The 24,075-nt window shown below is 40.6% G+C and overlaps 1 protein-coding gene across 1 annotated transcript; it reads left to right on the plus strand.

The window, feature by feature from the left end:
- The first annotated feature begins 50 nt into the window (after positions 1 to 50).
- On the plus strand, positions 51 to 22,351 carry LOC104966520 (slit homolog 2 protein-like). The gene is made up of 12 exons (XM_010795709.1): positions 51 to 70; positions 1,631 to 1,702; positions 2,874 to 2,945; positions 5,735 to 5,806; positions 8,640 to 8,783; positions 9,325 to 9,488; positions 12,493 to 12,643; positions 15,057 to 15,131; positions 17,315 to 17,458; positions 18,741 to 18,884; positions 21,232 to 21,395; positions 22,347 to 22,351. Exons 1-12 carry the CDS (start codon positions 51 to 53, stop codon positions 22,349 to 22,351), a joined length of 1,227 nt encoding a protein of 408 aa, XP_010794011.1.
- Positions 22,352 to 24,075: the final 1,724 nt, after the last annotated feature.

Consider the following 24,075-nt stretch of genomic DNA (forward strand, 5'->3'; position numbering starts at 1 on the left):
CACCATTCAAAAGCTTTCTGATGCGGGTCTTGAAACAAAGCAGAGAAATGATGAGCGTTCGCTGCCACAGGTGCGAAAGCTCTCTCCAGAGCTACTGGAAGCCCAATCTCGGGGACCGGATAAAGTGGAGCAATATTCTCGCCACACCAAGCAACAGCCTAGAACAACCTCAACCTATACAAGTCACAACGTAAGCCATGCTACTGTACTATGCTGGACAGTTTTTCAGTGGGTGCACATTAAACGGCAACACACATTAATGTAAATAAACAGCCAAATAATGGATCAACGCTCTCTGTCTAATATGTTCGCCAGCTGTTAGTGTCGTTGCATAGCAACCACGTCGCACTATGTTTTGTGCAGAAGGCAACGGAGGGACTATTTTATTTTGAACATCATTATTTACTAATAAAAACTATTTAAATTAGAGTGTGTATTTTTCTTTCATATTGCCACACTTGGTAACCGTTTTATAAAAGCAATAGCTCACTTCAGGCCGTGATATATGCTCATTATATCACAGCTAAGGGGGTTGTCGACCCTCCGCTTCGCGTCGGGCCGAACCACGCCCCTTAGCTGTGATATAATGAGCATATACCACGGCCTGTCGTGAGCTATTGCTTAAATATACTGTATATATATATAGATAGATAGATAGATAGATAGATAGATAGATAGATAGATAGATGGATAGAGAACAACTTGAGGTCAAGAGCAAGACAGAGTTGGGTCTGAAGAGGAGGAGTAGAGAAGGAAGAAGGGTGGATTAGTTCCCATTTATCATCTTGACAGCTGACCCTGGGGCCGGCCTTGGGACCTCACCGCATCCTCCTCCGTTCCTCTTGATTTTTCCTCTCCTTTCCCCTGTTGTCTACACGTTTCCACTCCTCTGATTTCTCCTTTGTTGTCCTAATTTCCCGCTCCCCTTCTAGGATTTCTCTTCTCACTTCTTTCTTTTTCACATTTTCATCCAGACCCCATGAAATGGAAAAAAGTAAAGATTTGAAGTAAACTCTGAATTTAACCCATAATGCACCCCTAGTTTTAAGAGCAGAGAGCCACTTGTATATACAATCTATTAACGTTATATTAACTGTAGATGTCCACAGTATTACTCAAGGGCAATGTGTTACCTAGACAATCACGAAAACAGAAAGCAACCGACAGTATTTGTGAAAGAAATTGCTTTGTGACTAGTTGGCCAGAGTCTTGAGCAATTGTTGTCCGAAGTCCAGGTTTTGGTTGCTCTGATTCTCATGTTGGTCCCATTGCTGAACTGCAAAAATCAACTCCACATTACAGTGACCTTGACTGCTCCCTGCTGCAAAGCAATAACCAACCTGTGGGAATATTGTGTAGATTTTGATTGGAACAGCCACCTCTTGAACTGTTTCTGCTTTTGCTTGACTAAGGTTGTGGGGCAAGCAGGACTTCATGATAACCAATGACTTATCTGTCCTTGGTGAAATTAAATAATGAAAGAACTGAAAATTAATTTTATAATCTTGTCATCTCATGTTGAAGTTGTATTCAAATGTTCTCTTTGTGTGGTTTAGGGATAATGTGCGTGTCTAATTAATTCTGGGGGATTGTTAATCTAACACCTTTTTTGTTCCTATTTCTCTCTCAGTCGCTTGGAGCAGAACTTGATTAAAAGTGTCCCAGCAGGAGCCTTTTCAGCGTACAAGAAGCTCAAGAGGATGTAAGTATTGATGAAACTGTGCACAAACTCTCAAATACACACACACAATGTGTACAGATGAACACAATTTGACAAGCTTACAATCATGCACCTAAATGTATATGCATGAACACGACTCACATTAACACCTTAGCAGCAATCTTCTTATACTGACTCCACAAATGATTGCATTCTTTTATTATCTTACTTAACCAGTAAAGTCCATATGATGTAAACTACAACAACTGCACCATCTGAATATCAATGAGTATAGGTTTCATTATGTCCACTCCTAAAGCATTTATGCGAGCAGAAAATAAAGCAGACCCAGTGTAGAGCCTTGGGGCACTCCAAGGTTAAGTACAGTAATCCACCATAAAATCATCGCATTGACTTTCACAGTCCAACCTGAGATAGATTTTAAGCCAGTCTACTGCTTTGTAATATCTTAATATGATAATTAACCTGTTCCTGTTTGAGTAAGACATTATTTCTATGAACAAGGCTTGAATACTTTTTTTTAAAATTAGACCTTATTCTTGTTTGTTGACCACATTCTGAATCTGTATTCAAGCAGTTTAAATTATTTTCATGCATAATAATATAATATATAATATTTTTTTAACCAAAAAATCTAAAAAGTCAGAAACTTCACATGTTCACCAGATAAGTTATGTATCCCCCCGGACACAAACACACTGTTCAACTCCTCTAGCTTCATTACGCATTCCACACCCACACACAAACTCACTAGTGAAACATTTCCTTATCGTGCAAATGGCTGAAATTGTCAGATCTGCAGGTTTTAAGGTTATCCACCACACACACACACACACACACACACACACACACACACACAGAGATGTACAGATAGAGTTTTAACCTCCACAGAAGTGTTAAATAATATATCTTACAGCAGTGAGGTGAATGACGTGAACTGCACTTAACATGCCACTGCTGCCAGTTTCTGTCTCTCTCCTGTCACTTCACTCTCACTCTGTCCACCACTCTCACTCCCTCTCTTTTTTCATTTACTTTACATATTCAGACCTTCTACATGTTTGTACTCATGTCCCCTTGCCCTCTGCTGATGTATTCTCTCATGATCATTTGTCGGACAGTTCTAGGACATTCACACAGAATGAGCCCCATTAACGTACACTCTCTTTCTCTCTCTGTCTTCTCCCCCCAGTGACTTGAGTAAGAACCAGATTTCTGATGTTGCCGCAGATGCTTTCACTGGCCTGCGCTCCCTCATCTCACTGTAAGTATGACACACGTGCTTGCTATGACCAAATACCCAGACAGGGAGGTAATTGCATTTCCAGACATTAAGCGAATAAAATGTTGTCGAGGTTGACAACCAGACCACAATGCTAAAGAGTGTGCGTGTGTGCTACATGTGGGTCTTTGCATTTTGTCATCTTTGTAATTGTGTACGTGCCTGCAATCAGCCGGTGTGTGTGTGCGTGTGCGGTGTGCGTGTGTGTGTCTTGTGTGTGTGTGTGTGTGTGTGTGTGTGTGTGTGTGTGTGTGTGTGTGTGTGTGTGTGTGTGTGTGTGTGTCTGGCTTTTATTTGCTCTCACACAGAGGCAGATGCTGCTTCATTGTGGGTTGTGCCTTTGAATCAAACTAAACTGTCTAAACATACATTTTTCAACTAAAACATATAAATGTTAAAATGTCTTGCCTTGATTTTTATAAAGCATTGAGCCAGAGAAAGTAACCTACAGTAATAAGAATGTTCATTTGTTTGTCTAAAGGGTTGTTGGCAAGGCATTTATTCAAGTGTTTTTGCTTAATATGTCTATTAGAGTAACTGTACAGCAAAAAGAATATAGCTGAAGAAAAGAGAGATAAAGACAGACTCCTAGACAAAGACAGAATTGGTCACTTAAAGAAACAAGGGGACAAGCCAGCAGAGGAAACGACAAGATGATTGGAAAAAACGAGCTCAGAAAAAGGAGAGAAATCTGACAGCAGCTCCCAAACCTCTCGTCTGTCGGTCCCATGTTACATGGAACACGGCTAAATGATGGTCATTACAAGTGGACATGGTTGAGGTCCGCAGAGAGAGAGCTGCAGGAACAGACTCGTCAATCTAAAAAGACGGTGTTAAAGTTGACATTTGAACAGGGAAGAGGTTGTTGATTCTCATGTTGTGACAATAACCAGCGTTATTCCCAATAATGAAGACCAGAACTCTAATTGGCTGCTTTTGGAGGAAAATATGTCTCATTATCACATAAAGATCTGCACTACCCAGAAACATTTTTTCAGACAGGCTTTTAAGGAAGAGACATTTATGTAAAAAATGAATACAATTTATTTTTAGGACATAATGCAAATCAGAGAATTTAAAAATGTGGTTCGCACCAAAGTCAATGGTCTTTTTCCAGAATGATATATTAAATGGCAAAAGGAAAAATCCTATACAGACAGATATTGAAACCATTGTATCAATTACATTTTTTTCCTGGAAATCACTCTATTTACCATGATGTGATTAAGGACAAGGTTAAACACATGTATCATAATTATATAGAGTAGAACCGATGGATTTCTAATGTGAAAGCTCAGTGAGACCTCAGCCTCTTCTTGATGGGTATCGTGCTGTTGGAGGTGTGAGGGTTCCTGGCGCAGTGTGGTACTGCCTAATGTGTTCACATGAATGATTAAAGAGAGCAGGAAACAGAGGAAAATGGTTCAATATATGGCAGCTTACTCTGTGGACCACAGCGAGTCATGGCACATGTTGTAGATGTCTGTGTTGTACTCGAAAAAAGCTTTAGTTTACTTGAGATGCTGGAAGGTTTATTTGATCATCTTTCTTTCAGGCTGGTTTTTTTACCTTAAGCAAAGTTTTTTTATTTCCCTTTCTCATTTTTTTTGCTCAGTGCACAAAGGAAGTGATAGGGGCCAGAATGCGGGGGATCGGCAGCACGAGATACAACAAATTAGCAATTCATAAGAGTCTGACAGCTGAGTGCTCGGCAGGATTTACAATTCACTGTAAATACGCAGCCGTTCCCTTTCACAGCAGACAGCATGACAGCACACAGTATATTCACTGAATGTGACGTTTTAATAAAGGCAGGTGTGCGTGTGTGTGTGTGTGTGTGTGTGTGTGTGTGTGTGTGTGTGTGTGTGTGTGTGTGTGTGTGTGTGTGTGTGTGTGTGTTTGTTTGCCTATGTGTGTGCATGCAAGTGATTGTGCTCGTGTGCAAAGGGCATGAATGACAGTAAGCAATTCTGCCGCTGGACTGATCTCCATTTCAAGCATCTTAACACACACACACACACACACACACACACACACACACACACACACACACACACACACACACAGCAGAGTCAGTAGAACAGGAATATCACTGCAGGCCAGCTAAGGCGTGATTTAGCCAGGTATAAAATTGCTAAAGCGAATTAAATGATTACAACTGCAATGAGAAGCACATCTCAGACATACTTTCAGTTTTCCACGATCACATCTGAAGAATGATTCAACTGTGTATTTAGTAGAACAAGAGGTTGTACTAAATTACTGTGATTTTATAATCTGACCAATGTCTTTGTTTCCATTCCAAGCAGATAGGTTCAGGGGAAAGTCATTTTAAAAGGCATCTTGGTTGAAGGTGCCATTTTTGTATTAAAGTGTAGCAGCCCAGTAAAATCAATATATCTTCAAAGTTTATGATTGTGTTGCCTATGAGTGGAATAAGCTTGTCATGCTATGTTCAACACAGGCATTAAACATGGAAATGAATAGGAAAGCAAAATATGATTCAGGGTTTCAATTGGGATAGGCTGACTGTAAGAGTCACTGGTTAAATCATGGCCAAAACATCATGTCATGATCAAAATGAGATTGTAAGATTGATGTGTTTTAAAATATGTATGGTTGCAGAGCAGTGCACTCTCCAGTGGCGGATTAGAGCAGGAATAATGTCCAAACAACAAAGTATTTAATGTGCTGCGCAGCCTCCTTCATGTGTGCGGACAGCCTCGTAAACACTGTAAGCTAAATGATGTTGTTTTGACTGTCCTGTGCAGGGTGTTGTACGGAAACAAGATCACAGAGCTGCCCAAGGGATTGTTTGATGGACTGGCTGCCCTACAGCTACTGTAAGTACTGTCTGTGTGGTCTCTTGTTATGTGTGTGTGTGTGTGTGTATATATGTGTTTATGTGTGCCCCAAAGAAAACAATGAAACACATTATTCAGTAAACAAAAGAAAATCACATTCAAAGGTTTAACTTAAGAGGAAACTCTATTGGTGAGAATTTGTAGCTTTTAAAAAAAAAATTGATTAAGTGGCAACCAATAAACATGTGACCTGTAAAATGAATTACAGCCTACAAACATATGGACTTCAATGCAGATGATTTATCGGCAAGGAACATAACCGCTGTGTGGCATAAGTCACACATATACCACCGAATTTTGTGGCCAAGAAGAAAAGTACCTTGAGGGCAAGAATATGAAAAACTAGGATGGAAAAATACCAGCCATCTTTGGTTGAGTCAGACGTTTATATCATCTTAATAAGGAGGCTAGATTTACCTGCAGTGGCAATTAAATTGGTACCAATTGGAGCATCATAAAGCTAAATAGTACTTAAGTTTCCTGATTAAGATGATTTGGTGGCGCAGCGTGAGAGTCATATCTACAGTACATTACCTTTGTACAATGATCACAGCTACGGACAATTTTATGTGCTTCAATATACAGCATAGTGGACGTTTTATGAGCAACAGCCCATCTTGGTAATCATCACAATTGCACACTGGCAGCTATAGTAGCATCCCCTATTCATGCATTAACGCTCCATCTGTCCTGCATTGTGTGTGTGTACACAGAAAACTATTTTCTAAATGGTCAACATGAACCAAACTGATGAACTGTAATAAAGATAATGTGATCCCCCATAGTTCTTCTAACAATTAGTGTCAACAACTATTAATCGTGAATATATCCTCATGGGCAGAGGTTCACACTGCAGCAGAGGTTCAGCATGCAGTAAAGATGTGTTCTCCTATAACGGCTGCGTTGGTACTGTATGTGGCATATGGTCCCTGCAAATGCCGCAGTCCACTGCAGAAGCAGCTAATGTTCTGGGCTTTTCCGTCGTAAAGGGAAGTGAGGCAAAGAGAATGAGGATGAGTGAATCTAACCCACAAACACCTTTTATGGGCTTAGGTGGATCATTGGGATGCATGGTGCATAGTCAGACACAGAGAGAAAGGGGGGGAGGGGGGTATGGACAGATGAAGATGGATAAGAAAGGACATAAAGAAAAAAGACACGGATAAAAAGGAAGAAAGATATTGATGAAGTGCAGAACATATTAGAAAAACAGAAAGAGACGAAATGTGTTTTTTACATGTCATGACATCATTAACAGTTAATATCCCCGCATTGGAAAAGCATTCCCTTCACACCTTGTCATGATGATGTTAAACTCTAAAATGCTTTATGTTTGCTTATACCTAAACACTTGATGCCTTAATTGGATAATTCAAAACCAGTTCTCTGCATGTTGAGCTGCTTCAATGGATGAATAAATAATGTACTGATTGACGACTTAATATTCCTGTCTTGCCACATCATTGGTCAATCCCACAAAGACATTGCCTGCTGGCGCTCGCTCAGCAGGCGTAGGGAGGCAAACATGTTTAAATATTTCTCCGCTGATGGAAGAATAATGTCAGTCAGTATGTCAGGAATTTCAAGTAGCTATTATTCTCCTATATAGTGCCATCATTTTAAATTATGAATTATCTTTCACTGGGGAATCAAGCAGTTTGTCAACCTTCCGTGACAAAGATGAGTTTATTGCTTTGTATAGCTACCGGTCTGTTTATATTGTCTGCGCTGCTTTATTTTACTGATGCAGTTTCAAGTAATTAGTTCCCCCTGTGAGCTGACTAATGAGGCGTGGGTATGTCGCAGAGCAGCGTGTGTGTGTTTGTGTGTATCTGCCATTATAAGTGTGTGTGTGTGTGTGTGTGTGTGTGTGTGTGTGTGTGTGTGTGTGTGTGTGTGTGTGTGTGTGTGTGTGTGTGTGTGTGTGTGTGTGTGTGTGTGTGTGTGTGTGTGTGTGTAGAAAGCAGGTTGTGCAAGTATAAGCGCTCGTTAAGATGACTTGAGATGATGTACCAGCACCAAGTTAGTCACCTGTCAGACAAAGAAAGAGAAGAGAAAGAGAGTGTAAGGAACAAAGAAACAAGGAAGGAATTAATAGAGGTGTTTTGTACCAAAAGAGTAAAAAGTTTGAGAGTGATTCGGACAAGAAGTGGAAAATAGAGAGATGGAGGTACAGGAACAAGCTGTCAATTCTGCGCTAATGAAGTGCAGGAATGAAAGAGAGATGTAGGAAAGGGTGGAGGTGCAAACCTTTCCTGTCATTTACCTAATCCCTCTATCACATTTCTCATTTCCCTTTCTCTCACTCCTCCATTTTGTCTGCCAGCCGCTTTCACTTAATTGTATATCTGTGTCACTCAAAATTACATTTTGGCCTGTCCCTTCACTCTCACTCCATTATTTCCTCCATCCAAACTCCATTCTACTTTGTCTTTCCGTTCTCTTTTCTGTTTCCCCTTGCCATCTGTCTCTCCCATCAAAAACAAAGATATAACAGTAGATGTTCCTCCCTTGCTCCGAGAAATAAGGGGAAATATATAAAACCGCAATTTTCTGATTCATCTCCTGTATCACGGCCAGAGAAAATATTATCACGACTGTGGCTATGGTCAGGGACGGAGAGAGAAATAAGGATAACAAGAAGAGGAGAGGGGAGAAAATAAAATAGTGGTTCCGCAGTAGATGCTGCTAGGAAAAATGAAGTACCTCTTTATCAGTGGGTGTGTTTATCTTTGTTTGTGTTTGAGTTAATGAAGCTGAATAGGTAAAAGAAAAACGGATAAATAACAAAAGTCTCCTGATTGTGTTTCAGGCTGCTAAATGCCAACAAAATTAACTGTTTGAGAGTCAACACCTTCCAAGACCTGCAGAACCTCAACCTGCTGTCACTGTACGACAACAAAATGCAAACCATCAGCAAAGGACTGTTCGCCCCTCTGCGCTCCATCAAGACTCTGTAAGTAAAACAAGGTTTTAAGGAGTTTTTCTTAAACTTACTGCAATTATTCAAATTAATCAGCAAGTATTTCAGTAATTGGTTTATCGTTTATTTGGTTTAAGACTTTCCCGAATAAAATGGCAAGTACTTCCGGTCCCTTCTTCTTTAACGTGATATATTGCTGTTTTTCTTCGTAATATATTCGAGAATACACATTTTGATTTAACTGTAATTTGACAAAACTAGCCAATTGACCCCTGGCCGCCTCTGTTGTAGCCCTAGCCCTATCACTTGTTAATCAAACTGCGAGTACAATACTTCAACTTTTTGTCCTAAGTTTACTTTAAAAATTGGAAATAGAAAACTTTCCCCCTTGGCTTTTCCAAGTGGAATTATTGTCTGCACCAAGGTCTCACATCTACAGTATGACAAATGTTACAGTGTTTGGTTTCAGTTTAATCATGACTGTTTTGCATCTTTAGATCAGACGCTGCAGTAACCGTACAGTCCTAATATTTCCTTATCCTCTGACAAACCCATCATCCTCTTTCTCTCTCAGTCATCTGGCCCAGAATCCCTTCATGTGTGACTGTCACCTGAAGTGGCTGGCAGACTACCTGTTCGACAACCCGATTGAGACCAGCGGAGCGCGCTGCAGCCATCCCAGGAGGCTGGCTAACAAGCGCATCAGCCAGGTGAAAGGCAAGAAGTTCAGGTGCACAGGTAAGAAATTAGTTCATCCATACACACACACACACACACAATGAAATGCTTGCACTAACATTCACACTAATCAGATGAAAGGTAACATGTCATGATTGCCAAATAAAATGTTATTAATAGTTGTAGTTTGAAAACCATGTTGGTTTATGTGTGCAATTAGAAATTGATGTGCATTTATTGTCTCTCACACACACACACACACACACACACACACACACACACACACACACACACACACACACACACACACACACTCAAACGCAAGTCTGTCTCTCTGTGGTAATATTTTATTGCTGTTATTTCCTTTGATGCGAGCCATGGGTCTCACTAATTACAACACAGACCAATTCAGTATACTGGAGCAGCAAAATAATAACTCCACGGAGACTGGCTATAGACTGTGATCGCCCACTTGTGAGTGTGTGAATGACTGTGTCTGTGTAGGACCGTCTACTTGACATCCCCAGTCTCTCAGCAGTGGCTCTTCATGCTGTTTTCTCTTTCTTAATTGAATGCCTTTTTATGGATCACTGGGAAATAGATTTGCGAAATCCCCTTTACAGACATTGTACAAACTCTGTGGTGGTTGAAAGCTAATAATTGGTTTTACAAGGAAGCATAGAGGAGCATCTTTGTCAACTGTGTTTAATCAATCACTTTAACCTTAGACTGAATGGGATTGTGCCAAAAAATAAAAAAGATGTCCACAAAATATGCTAATAAGGGTTTGTTTAAGGGTTTTATTTATTTAATGTTTTATAATGAACAACATATTTGTTTGCATAAAAGCAGCTTTGCTAGGAGTCACGTTCTGTTGCACATATTTGTTTTATTTGGAGCATGACACTAAAGAATAATGCAACAGCAGAAACAACAGAAAGGCAAACAAAACGCACTAAATCAATTGTTTCCATCAGAGTAGGACCGACCATTTGGGGATATTAGATTTTCACCCCTTCTTTTTTTTAGCTAAAATGGTTTGTCCTAGCCTGAAGCGGGAACAAAGTGAGTAGCATCACCAGTTCTATTAAATGGTAAAGGCTTTTATGCTTTGCAGTTTAGCATGGAAGGTCTCAGTGGTAAGCTAACCCTTTTTGTTAGTGCTCTGCCCATGGAGTTAATAAAGATATCGATGACAAATCTGAAGCTGGTTATGGCTGCTCTTTGCTTCGGCCCTCGCTCTCTGCAGTCCCATGCCTCCTCTCCCTGCATCTCCTCTTCCTCTCTGGACCTTTGTGGACTTTTCGTTTGGTGGGCGGGTTGATCTGCAGCTGTCCTTTGCCTCTCCTATCCTGTATGGACCCCGCCCCCCTCACTGATTGGTGCAGCTCTCTGTTGCCCCGCCTTCCTCCTGTGAGGACCTGCATTCTGATTGGTTCGTGCAGCTGTCTCTTGTGCTTGATCTAACCATGTGGCCCCGCCTACTGTGGCATCACATGGTTCCGTCAAGCGCCAGGGACCGCCGAGCACACTCCCACCTGCCTCTCCCAGCCAATCACGCGCCTTGGAGCAAAAAATAAGGGTTTACTTCTTTACCTCTGTTTGTTTGTATTTATGTGTAGGGCTTTTGATACATGGGACTCTTACTGTGGTTGAAATACATTTACATTGATAACCAATCTAATCAATTATGTCAGGCATTCATAAACATCCTTCATGAATGCTCAACTGCCAACATACATTTGGAACTCTGTTTTCTTTTTAACTAATGTTGTTTCTTATGGAAAGTGTTGAAGTGTATTTTTAGGGTCTCAAATGCATGATAAACTCAATAAAACACAGTGTTTTGGATTCAGTCTGATTAAACTCTTTGTTGGTGTGTTAGTAGACTGTTGTTACAAACCTTCCCCCACTATGTTCTACCTGCTTTTTGTCTGCCGCTCCCCTTTCCTTCTTTATATTAGTAATATTAAATCCTGAGTCCCTACCCAACATGATTTGCTCTCCATCTCCCCCTTATTACCTTACTCGCTGCCCTACTCTTTACTTTCTGTCTTGCCAACCAACAGTGCTTGTGGCAGTCAAAAATGTAGCTAAGCAGCCAAATCTCGTAACAGATGCATAGGTGGTCTTAGTTCTTTATCAGTGACGAGAAAGCACATAAGAGTGGAGACAGAGAATCAAAGAACAAGTATTCTGTGCCAATCAAAAAGCAGTCTGACAGGAGACTGGCAAAAAACAGAAAAGGTTAAATTGACCGAGAACAGATAGACAAGCCAGGTTGAAAAGAGAGACAGACGGGTAATGATATCCGTGAGACCCTTTAAAACGTGTTTGTGGTGCACAAATACAACTGCTGCATGATTTAAACCAGCTCTGTTTCACAAGCACTAACGGTCATAAATAATATCTGCTCACAATATGTCCAAATAATAGTATTGGTCTCTGGCTTACCTTGTTAAGAAACATCCGGGGTTAAACCATGTTTATGAACAAAATGATTTTATGAAACCACATGCTTATTACTTTCATTTATAGTTGAAGCCTTGTCCCCCACCCTTCAGCATCAGCCCTGTGATCAGGACTGCTGCTGCCTGTTTTATCAAGAACATGAAGGACACACAGTTCCACCAATATATTGCAAATATGTTTAACAACCTTTTTACAGGGAATATTAAAGCCAAAGTACATTTGAATTCCAACAGGAAACAGATTAGACAAAAACCTGGCAGTGCAAACGGATACTTCCTAATATTCATGTGATCTTATGTACAAGTGTATATTGGTTGGGATAACATGTTGCCTTTATTATAAGGTATATAGGATTGTCTTTTCATATATAAATGGAATAACCATTGTGTTTGTCTTTTTCTCTTACCCTTTATCTTTTTCCCTCTTTTGCTTTCTACTTCCCATTCTTTTTGTTGACCTAATTCACCTGGCTATTCTTCCTTTCCCTTTCCACCTGCTGCCAATCCTTTGGTTTGTCCCCCCACTCTGTTTTTGATTTCTCCTTTGTCACTTTCTTCCTCTTCTGTTCGTCCCCTCCATCTTGACTCTGCAGGTCAGGAGGACTATCGTAGTCGTCTGAGTGGGGACTGTTTCCAGGACCTGGTTTGTCCTGAGAAATGTCGCTGTGAAGGCACTGTGGTCGACTGCTCCAATCTCAAACTGACCCGCGTACCTCCACACATCCCTGACCACACCACAGACCTGTAAGTCAGCCGTGTTTCCTTTTTAACATTAACACACGTACAGTTTAATGTATGCGAACACACGCTGACATTTCAGATTAAAAGCCATGTGTCAGACTGCTTTAACCTGAAACTGCAAACCCTTATACTTCATGCCACAGACCTGTCAGGACGTTTTCACTTTCTCAGGCACATGCACACACCAAAACATCCATAAATACAAATGGAAACATACTCAGGTATATCAGAAGTAGATAGGCTCGCATACATGCAAAGATATGCTCACATATGCAATACACGCACACATGTCTGCCTTCCTCCCGATGTCTTTCCGCCTCTCTTAGAGCTCTACCACAAATGTCACTTTTCATTTTTTGCCCTGGGACCAAAATGCCACTCAGCAGTCTTTTCCATCGCCCTCAAAGTCCCAAAGCAGCCATCATCATGCCTGGCGAAGGGTCTCACAATAGAATACTGAGCAGTCCCATGGATCTTTCATTGTACTGCTGAAAAATGGAACGAGAGTAACAGAAAGCACGCAAAAGGAATACCTTAACCTGATTACAAAAAAGGTTAAAGCTTGTGTGCTCCTAATCTGCTAGTTGAAGCAAACATGTGAGCATACAAGAGAGTGCTGACGTTTTGTGTTAGGATAATATACAGGAAAACTAAGTGAGTGAGTCAAAACTGGAACACAAGAAAAGTGTAGCAAGCACCATTTTACTTTCAGCACCTGGCATTTGATCGAATATTCAATAAGCTAATATTTCTAACACCGGAAATAGGAATCGAGCCGGAGGCAAAGTTTTACCTTATAATGTTGAATCACTTCACAACTTTAAAATGTAGGTGAGGGACAAAAAGCTTCTGCCATGGCTATCACTGTGTTACTAATGGAGAAACGCTGCAGAATAAGAGACCAATGCAGCATTAAGGCCAATACAGGACGGTTGCTTATGAAGGTGTATAATGGGGAATTCAACCGTGGCTGCCACTTTAGATCAATAATAATGTCAGTATACCACAGACCATTAGCTCCCAATTCCTCTTTCTCGCTCTCTTTAGTTCTGTTTCCCTCTGTGAACTTTTGTATCCTCCAGTCCTCTCTCATTCCCCCTCTATCTGTTCCCATGGTGCTTCATGTCAAAAATATAAACTTTGTCCTTCATGGGTGGTTAGAGGGCAGATCAAAGTTTCTACTCTTTTCGACACCCTCTCTCTTTTTCTTGCCTTTTTCTTAACAACACAACCAACCAGAGGGGTTTTCAAGGCCACAAATACACACACACACACACACACACACACACACACACACACACACACACACACACACACCAACAGTTGTGCCCTTTGTAACCTGCCTTATCAGGGGAAATCATGGGAGGTTGCTGAGCTGAAGGCTTATATATGTCTTCTCTCTTCTGTCTTTCTTTGTGACTCGTCCCACTAGCCACAGAAAATCCATCTTCGGCTTTGGCCTTGAAAGTCTTCAATAAGCATACAAGAATCTTAGAATATCTATTTGGACTCAATACATGTGTATATTCTGAGAGTGATGGATCACACGATTATAAATGTTTTGCCACCGCTTGGATTTGGATTTCGCAATGTATATTCTCAGCATGGCTTTATCCAGGTTGATCGATCTTTAACTGTATCTCATTAAAAAGTGTCAGCTGAACTTTCACTTCCCATCCTCAATGTCTCCTGCCTTTTTCACACAAACTCACACACACACTGCCTCCCACCTTTCCCCCCTGCCCCAAATGGTCCTGGACTTTAACCCCCCCCCCCACATACACACACACACACAACCTACCCTCATCCAGCACCAGTCAGTTTTCTGCCCATCTCCGCTGCTACTGCACTGAAACTGTACTTTGAACATTTTAAATATATTATTAACATTTTAAATTGTATACCCCGTTTATCTAGGCCCTTTTTGTTTTGCTTTATATATGTCACACTGTGGGACTGCGGGAAACGGTATCTCGAGATTTCTGGATGTATAACACATGTAGTAATTTTGACAATAAAGCTGACTTTGACTTTGACACACACAGCCTAGAAGCATCCTTTTAGCAGCACCATTTTAGTACAAATTACCTCAATAAAGCAGATGTTGGGCTTCCTTCCTCTCAAACTGTTCTCTGTGCTTAGGGCAGTGTGGGTATTGATGACCGTATAGAAAAGATGAATTGCTCCTCTTCTCCAACATGTTTAATTATTCTCTTCTCCCTCCTCTGGTTTTTCGGCACATCATACTTCAGCAGTCAGTAAAGGCCTCTTAACCTTCACGCGGTCATTCCCCCCTAACTTGCAGCCTTTATCTCTCCATCTTGTTGCTGTGTGTGTGTGCGCATCTTCATTTGTGTGCAGTTTGTTTCATGAAAGAAAAATGTCTAACCCACTCCCTTTATCTTTCCCTCTCTAGGCGGTTAAACGACAATGAGATTGCCATACTGGAGGCTGCAGGGACGTTTAAGAAGCTGCCAAACTTGAAGAAGATGTATGTATGCTTTTATTATGAAGCAAGCATTTCTTCAATAAGTGTGTTTTTTACATGTATTTATTAATTTAATAATGCATGCATTTATAAATTGTGTCCTCTGAAAGTGAGCTAATGAGGATCTTAATAATTGGATCTTGCTCATTTCCAGTCTTAACACTTTTCTTAATATGGCCGATAGATGAAGGCTCTAGATCAGTGGTTCCCAACCTGGGGGCCGCGCCCCCCTAGGGGGGGGGTCGCCAAATATCGCAGGGGGGGCGCCAGGCCTCAGATGATTTGAGGCCAAATATCATCATATTTAGACTTTTTTTTTTTTTTACTTTTTTTTTTTATATAATTGTAACGCAATACATGATTGTCACTAAAAGCCTTGTCTTTACATTACAATAACATATACAAAATAATTGATTAATTAATTTGAATAACAATTCAAGTTAGTAGCTATTAAAGGCATAAAAAGACAGAAATGTAAAATTCTTTCTTTAATAGAAATGTTTCTTCTGCCCGTAAAGTGTCAAACCAGGCTTGTCTGGATAAGCACATTTTTAAAACATAGTCATTGTCCATGCCGGTTTCAGTTGGATTATTTGTCACAGTTGCTCCGATCAGATCGGTCTCCTCCATTTTGTAGATTATTTACAACTTTTAATTTATAATTTAAATTGAATCCCTTTGTGAATTGTTTCCACTTGCGTCGTCCTTTAATTTCTTCATACAGCGGGAATCCAAAAGAATGAATCCTGATTCCAATAACCATCAAAGTCACTCCAATAGTGCTCCTTCATTACGCTTTCATCCTCCTTTAACAAAATACATCACATTCATCCAGTTTGTGACAGTAGTTGCAGCATTTTTGAGACTTTTAAACTGTAATTACCGCTGTTGCGTGTGTGTGTGGGGGGGCACAACTTCCAACAGGAGTCATTTGGGGGGGCTCTTGGGAAAAAAGCTTGGGAACCACTGCTCTAGATGACTGACATTAGACAGTTGGACAAAAACAGCTAAAAACGGTTGATGGACAGCAACAAGGGATGAAGGACGTTAAGAAAGAGTCAGGAAATGGAAGGACAGGTGATAGAGGGAAGGCAATGGAAGGGAAAGGGGAAAATAAGGAGGAAAGCGAGGATCTAAAGAGGAAAAAAGGGAAGAGGAAAGTGTAAAAACACATAAATGCAAAGAGGGCAAGAGTGAAACTGAGAGAGACAGGATCGCAGGAAGAAGAGTGGCTGAGGACAAGAAAGAGGATGGGAGGGGCAGAGAGAGATGGAGGGTGAGGAAGGGTGGGCGGGAGAAATGGAGGAAGCGAATATTAAATGGGAATAGAAGATGGGCCTTCGGTTCAGATTTACAGTCACTCCTTATCTACGACCTCCTCTCGGTTCGTGTGTGTGTGTGTGTCAGAGCGAGATAGAGAAAGACAGAGCTGAAACCAGAAGTTGATTTATTGGAGAGGAAATTGCTAACCATCTAGCAGTGTCACTGACGATATAGATTGGGTAGCACTCATTTCCATTTTCCTGCTCTCAATTCCTTCCCTCTATTTCTCATCTCCTTTCCTCCTCACCTCACATGTTCTCTTATCCTTTGCATCTGCCCTGCTGCTTTTATTATATTTCAAACTTAACTGCATATGTATATTTAATTTTTTTATTTTGTCTGTCCATCCTTTTCCTTCTATGCTCTTCCCCCCTTGTCTCCTCTCTTCTTCCTCCTCTCCTCTTCCAAGCTGATAAGAGGAAACACAAAACTAGCTTTGAATGAAAGCTACAGTAGTTATGATAGCTATCATCTCAAGTTATTGTCTCTGTGACCAAATGCTCCCTTTTCATTTAAATTGTTCTCATTATGTGCGCAAGGAAGAGAGATTGCAATCCTTTTCAGTTGCCTGTGACCACTTGTCTCATTTTCTTTTGTGTGGGTGTGTAAATGTGCTTCATAGTGTAGAAAGTTATGGCCATTGCTGGAAGCTGTTATCAAAATATCTAGTGTACAAGACGAGGACATTGAGATGGAAAGAACATTTAATATGTATTTGTTAAGAAACATGATTGATCAGTGCAGTTCAATTGGAAATATGACATCATAGGCTTTCCTGCATGTACTGTAGTTCAAACAAACACAAGCAGAAAAACCTAAATATCAAATTCTGCAACATGTGTACATCTTTGTCTTTCATGCAGCAACCTGAGTAACAACAAGCTGAGAGACATCCGTGAAGGTGCGTTTGATGGAGCGGGTGGAGTTTTGGAGCTGCTGCTGACAGGGAACAAGCTAACTGGACTGCAGGGACGCATGTTCAAAGGACTCATCGGCCTGAAAACTCTGTAAGTCAGGTTTACTGCGTGTGTGTGTGTGTGTGTGTGTGTGTGTGTGTGTGTGTGTGTGTGTGTGTGTGTGTGTGTGTGTGTGTGTGTGTGTGTGTGTGTGTGTGTGTGTGTGTGTCTGAATGTATGTTTATGTGTGTCTCTCTGTGTGTCTGTGTGTGTGAGAGTGTGTGTGTGTGTGTGTGTGTGTGTGTGTGTGTGTGTGTGTGTGTGTGTGTGTGTGTGTGTGTGTGTGTGTGTGTGTGTGTGTGTGTGTGTATGGTCTATGTGTGTGTACAGTATGGTCTATGTGTGTGTGTTCAGCACTTCAGTTTTGTCGGTAGTGGACGCTACCTGTAATTAGGAAGTTTAAAGTTGCTCCCATTTTCAGAATGCTAACGCTAATGAATACAAATATGTAAATGATTTTATTGAAACTTGCCATTCTGAGAACAAAGCCAAGTTAACTGTTGTGAGCTTTGAAATCACATAAAAGCCACTTTTATAGTTTAGTTGTCCTGTCAGTTATATTTTTCTTTCAAAATGGTCAGCAAACGTTGCTCTGGTGCCTTAAACCCTCCACATTTAATTTATGGAGGACTTGACTAACTTTTTCTCCTGCAGACTTTAAAGAGTGCAGCAGGATTGTTTAATCACTCACACTGGAATCAAAGCTAATGACAGCATTTGTTGTTCTTCTAATTTGGGCTCCTACCATAAATAGGCTAGCGTCCAATTAGGGGTTACAGGATAGTGTATGCAACCATGAGCTAATGTTGTCTGTGTGTTCTGCGTAATGACTAGCTAATGCTATCATGTTCATATATGCCGGCTAATGACTCTCTAATGACATCATGGCTGTCTCTGTATTATGTTAAGAGGCTCCCTGGTCCAGTAATAGCTTTGCTAACTAGGTTAGCCTCTCCCAGAGATTGCTAATGCTAACTAACTCAGTTAGCCTGGTCCCACATGACTGTGTGTCAAATGCTAATGTCATATTACAGTCTCTGTCATGATGGTCCTATGGGGACTGGTTTGAATTTCCCCTTGCTTTCTGTTTTATCTTTTGTTCATGTCATTATAGGTTATGCTCTTTTATCTTCAGTCCGTCTGTTTTTATCTAGCCAAAGTGTGTACACTGAATTTGTTGTTGTTGTCTATTATAGATACAACTTTTTCAATAAACACATTTTCAGGAAAAGGATAAACAGAACGACTGCCTTTTAGAAATAATTGGCCCTTGCTTACATATACGTTGTATATCAAGATCTGTTTACTAAATATACATGCTGTGTGTTTGCAGAATGCTGCGGAGCAACCAGATCAGCTGCATTGACAACAGTACATTCACGGGTCTGAGCTCGGTGCGTCTGCTGTCGCTGTACGACAACAGGATCACCAGCATCGCTCCTGGAGCCTTCTCCACCCTCCACTCCCTGTCCACCATGTAAGTCTCATGTTTTCCTACCCCTCTCCCCCTCTCCCCATCTACTCCTTGTTTTCCGTTTTTTTCTTAATTTTCATCCCATCATTCTCTGTCAACTTGTGCCCCAATTACATTTTTGTCTCTCTTTAAATCTGGCAGAATCGCAACAAAGTTAGTCCCTCTTTCTTGTCTGAACTATTTGTCTCCCTCTGGCTCAGAATTTGTTAGCAGAACATACACACACATACACAAACACACACAAGTTTCTCTCTGGATGCTGTTCTCCTCACAGATGCTCTCCATCATTATCGACTAGATTGGTCTGGATCCCAGGACATTTGTTATCAAAGCTATATTTATCTCAGCATCTGTGCAACCACCGACACACACACACACACACACACACACACACACACACACACACACACACACACACACACACACACACACACACACACACACACACACACACACACACACACAAAGACCCAGACACAAGCAGGAGCATCTGCAAGCTTGTTTTTATCTTCTCAAAAATGAACACACCTGCTGCGACTAAAACATGAGTTGGCCTACTATTTAATGTTATGTGTGTGCCTGTATGTATAGCATACATGCTTTCATTGGTGCACAAATGTTTACTGGTGTTCAGCCTTTTCATGATACAGAAGCTGCCATGACGTAAAGTTATGTGTTTTCCTTTCCAGTCTTCTGACCACCTAGATGTGAAGGTTGTAAATAATTGATTTGCCATGCCAAGCCAAAAAAAGGTCTCCTCACACTCTCCTGCTTCCTTTCCTTCTGTTCTGCCTTTTGTTCTCGCTCCATATCCTGTTGTGTACCTGTCATCTTCAATTCAAGTTCCTCCTTGAGTCTTTCGGGAGGAAAGGTGGGAGACAAGAGAGGGAAAATGAGGATGTGACAGAGGGAGGATGGATGGGTGGATGCATTGTTGCACAAACTCAGGTGTGCTCAGTGGGGCTGTTTGTGATTATCACTACAAAAATGGAACGATTTTCTATTACCATGCACCCTGTCATTTTTCACTGTCATTCTTTTTTCAGCATCACTTTTTCATTGGCCTAGCAGTAACACTTGATTTCCCATGCAACCTACTGCTGTTTACTGTGAAGGAAAGATGGATCGTTTCTATTTCTGGAGCTTAGTTCTGAACACTTCCTTCGTTTATTTCCTTATCTTTCTTCTGTTTTTCTCCTCTCTCTCTCTCTCTCTCTCTCTCTCTCTCTCTCTCTCTCTATTTCTAATATCAGTCTTCATTTGCATTGTTTTCCAATAGAGTTTGTCCGTTTAATTAAAAGATTAACACATTGTTAAGGAAGGAAGGGATTTAACGTATGTCGGGTTGCCAGGCAGCAAGGTCAATTCATTACAAGGAAATGAGGAAATAACTCGTCTACCCTATCTACAGTATAGCGGCACACCATTAATATTGTTGCACAAACAGCAACATTCAGGTTGATTAGTTCAGCCGCCGCAAGCATGTCTTGACATGACTTGAAGACACAACATCATCATTAAATAGATTGGTGTGAGTCCTTGATTCCCAAAGTGTTCCACTTATTGTCAGTGAAAGGTAGCAATATAGAAAGACATTTTCGTTTCACAGTATATTCATCATATTGTTTTACTACATAATGTATCAACCCTAAATCTCCTTAAAAAAGAAAGAAGTAGTAATCAGTGAGCTGTATTTGATCTGAAGTGGCAGTGAGCTGAGAAGAAAATGTACCTAAGTATACCGCCTGTCTAGTATGTGCTGCTGATTCCTCCTCGGCCCCCATTTAGTTTAAAGATGGTTCATTATGAATATTACATGAGCAGTGTGACAAAAGCAACTAAATGCTATGAGGGTTGATCAAAAATGAATAAAATGTACAGATAACCTTTTCTCTTTTCTTTCTCTCTGTCAACATGTCTCACTCTGCCACCTCTCCTTTCCATTCTCCATCGTCCTTGTACTCCACATGAATAAGAAAGAAATGATAACCTTTTCTCTTTTGTGTCCTTTCTCTCCATTGCTCTCTTTGTCTTTCATTTAAATGTCTTCAAATCCAACGAAAAACAAAAATAACTTATATCTCTGTGTTTCTCAGTGTACAATATACCACATACATATATATAAATAATGTCTGAGTGCACCAATTTTTTTTTAAATTTCTGTAAGATTTGGGGAAAACCTGTATTTTAAGGGTGTGCAGCTTTTTTTCCATGATGAATTGATTGTAAACATGTTTGTTCCCCAACTACATTTTTGCAGCAACAGAACCTCCAACTTTCGGTGTATTTAATTGTTTGCCTTGACCCCGTTTTCAACGATTTCCCTTTCGCTCTCTCTTTATCTTCACAGTAACCTCCTGTCCAACCCATATGTGTGTGATTGTCATCTGTCCTGGCTGGGGCAGTGGCTGAAGAAGACGAGGGTGGTCAGTGGAAACCCTCGCTGTCAGAAGCCCGCCTTCCTGAAGGAGATCCCCATCCAGGATGTGGCCACCCCGGACTTCACATGCGACGGTGAGTCTCTCTTTCTGCTAATGGGAGAAGGAAAAATAGGTATTTTAATGAATATGAGAGAACCCTGGAAATTCCTGCTGCAGTGGAGCATTGGGTGGTGAGATAAAGGTCTTATAATGATTGTTAATTGCATGAGGAAAATCCATTGTTCCCACGAAAATGTCACTGATATCTGAATCAAATATCGTCACGTCCTGATTATTGTATCTTTGTTTAACACTTCAACAATCCTTCCAGATACTGCTTTGCATCCCATTTCTCAAAAAAGCAGATACATACACACATCTTTACTGGGTAATCTGAGGATAGTAAAAGCAGCAGCTGTCAATTACATCATCTTGTGGTTTCTACGGTGACGTTGCTCTTAGCGCAGCAATGCCTGCCTTTAGCAACTTAGGCCATCGCCTTGGCTGCCAAGTTTGACGCCATGGACAAAGTGTGGTCTGGCTCTCCTGTCCATTACATCTTTGTTTCTTTCTTCTCTCAATTTCTTTCTTTATAGCATCTCCCTTTCGTCCTCTTTTAATCTCAGTCTACTGCTCTTTTCCTCTTAAGTTTCTTTGAATTTATTAAACTTTTCTCATTTCCTGTTGCTGTGCTGAAGCCATTTACTGAAAATGACTTTGCAAAGTAGTTAGCCAGGTTGGCTCGAGTGTAGGAACTCTAAGAGGGTACCAGATCTTAATATTCATTGTACAATTTTACAGCCAAGCGCACACAAACACACACAAACACACACACACACACACACACACACACACACACACACACACACACACACACACACATAGTTGGGTGAAACCAAGCCTTTGTACTTCTGGTCTTATCAGCATCGTACATGATACAATCTGAATTTCTAATATAAACTAGAGAATGCAATTCCTGAAGANGACCGCTGCGTAAAAAGGAGGCTTTCTGCCCCGTTACTTCTCCGCTGCTTTCTTGTTCCAGTATGAAAAGCAAACAACCCAAAGGTATACTGTTTTTCTCAGACGCGGAGGGATACTGACTTGTTGTGAAAAGTAACTTACAATTCTACCCGTGGTATACGCTCAGTATATCACGGCTAAGAACCAATCAGATTGCTTGATTTGACTTGTCCGTTTTATAAATATATATATCTAACCATCTATCTATCTATCTATCTAACCATCTAACCATCTATCTATCTATCTATCTATCTATCTATCTATCTATCTATCTATCTATCTATATATCTATCTATCTATCTATCTATCTATCTTTATATCTATATATATATATACTGTATCTATCTATCTATCTATCTATCTATCTATCTATCTATCTATCTATCTATCTATCTATCTATCTATCTATCTATCTATCTATCTATCTATCTATCTATCTATCTATCTGACCACATTTACCAGGAATAAATGCATTGTAATTGAAGTCATAGCAGAAACCTTTCAAATGAATCACTATGCTCCTGGCTTTTGAATGCAACACAACCCTAACAGGTAAATGTTTCTTGGCCGTGTCCCTTAACACATTTCCACACTTCACGCCCCTGGCAAGCAACAAAACCTTATTTCTTCGGAGGGGTCAAAATGAATCAAAGAAGTACTGACATTGCCGGAGACAATCAACAGACACAACAAAGTAAATTATATCTGGGGGCTTTAAAACAAGGTTGAGTCAAAGACACTTAAAGGCTCAATATCAAAAGATGTGTTCAGGGGAAGACATTTAGAGAGGCTATATAAACAATCTATAAGGCAAGGTGGTGATTAAATTGCAACTAGAAATGGAGATGGGTTTGGCAGGTGAGCATGTTCACAATGAAACACACACACACACACACACACACACACACACACACACACACACACACACACACACACACACACACACGATTTGTCAGTGATCCTTGCCACCATCATACAGAAAGGTGACTTTGTCCCCTTTGGAGGACTGACAATGCATCATCCTATTACTCTATATTGTTTCTGGCTGCAGCAACAACATTTATTTATTAATTCTATACCTGTGTGTACGTATGTGTCTGTGCCGAGGTGATTGAATCAGACAAGTTGTGCAGCCGCTGGCTCAATCTCACAGCATGTGTGTGTGTGTTTGACCGTCTCAAAAAATGTGTGTGTTAGTGTAATTTGTGCCCAAGTACGTACGTTGTTTGCACTTACAAAACCGGTGTGTCTGCATGTGTGCATGTGCACTGGTGTGTATGTGAGTGTGAATCTATTACTTATGCTTGGGAGGTATAGGGGTATTGGCGTAGCGTTGCGGGGGAGAATTGCTCCCTTACTCAGAGAGCAATCAACCAGCTGTCCTCTGTACAAACAAACAGGGTACAACGATCAATGCGGATATCAAACACGTCCCACTGTGGGGTGTGTGTGTGTTTAAATGTGTGTAAGAGTCTCAAAGGAGGAGGGAGGGAGGAAGGGGAGGTGAGTGTATGAGTGTTTAAAAGAAAGGGTTCTGTTGCAGTCTCAAACAAGATGCCATTGGAAAAAACACGGTTAGCAAACTGGGTGTGTATGTGTGAATGGATATAGTATCTTACGTTTTTATTCAAATGCTGGCTTACACATTCCCTTATATCTATTTGTAATCTTATGAATAATTCAGAACTTCTCCCTCAGTAGACTAGAATCTCAACACGTTTTTTACACACAAAATTCATGTTCAATTAATG

This window comes from Notothenia coriiceps, unplaced genomic scaffold, assembly GCF_000735185.1.
Source record: "Notothenia coriiceps isolate Sejong01 unplaced genomic scaffold, NC01 NC01_scaffold00002204, whole genome shotgun sequence".
Lineage (NCBI taxonomy): Eukaryota > Metazoa > Chordata > Actinopteri > Perciformes > Nototheniidae > Notothenia > Notothenia coriiceps.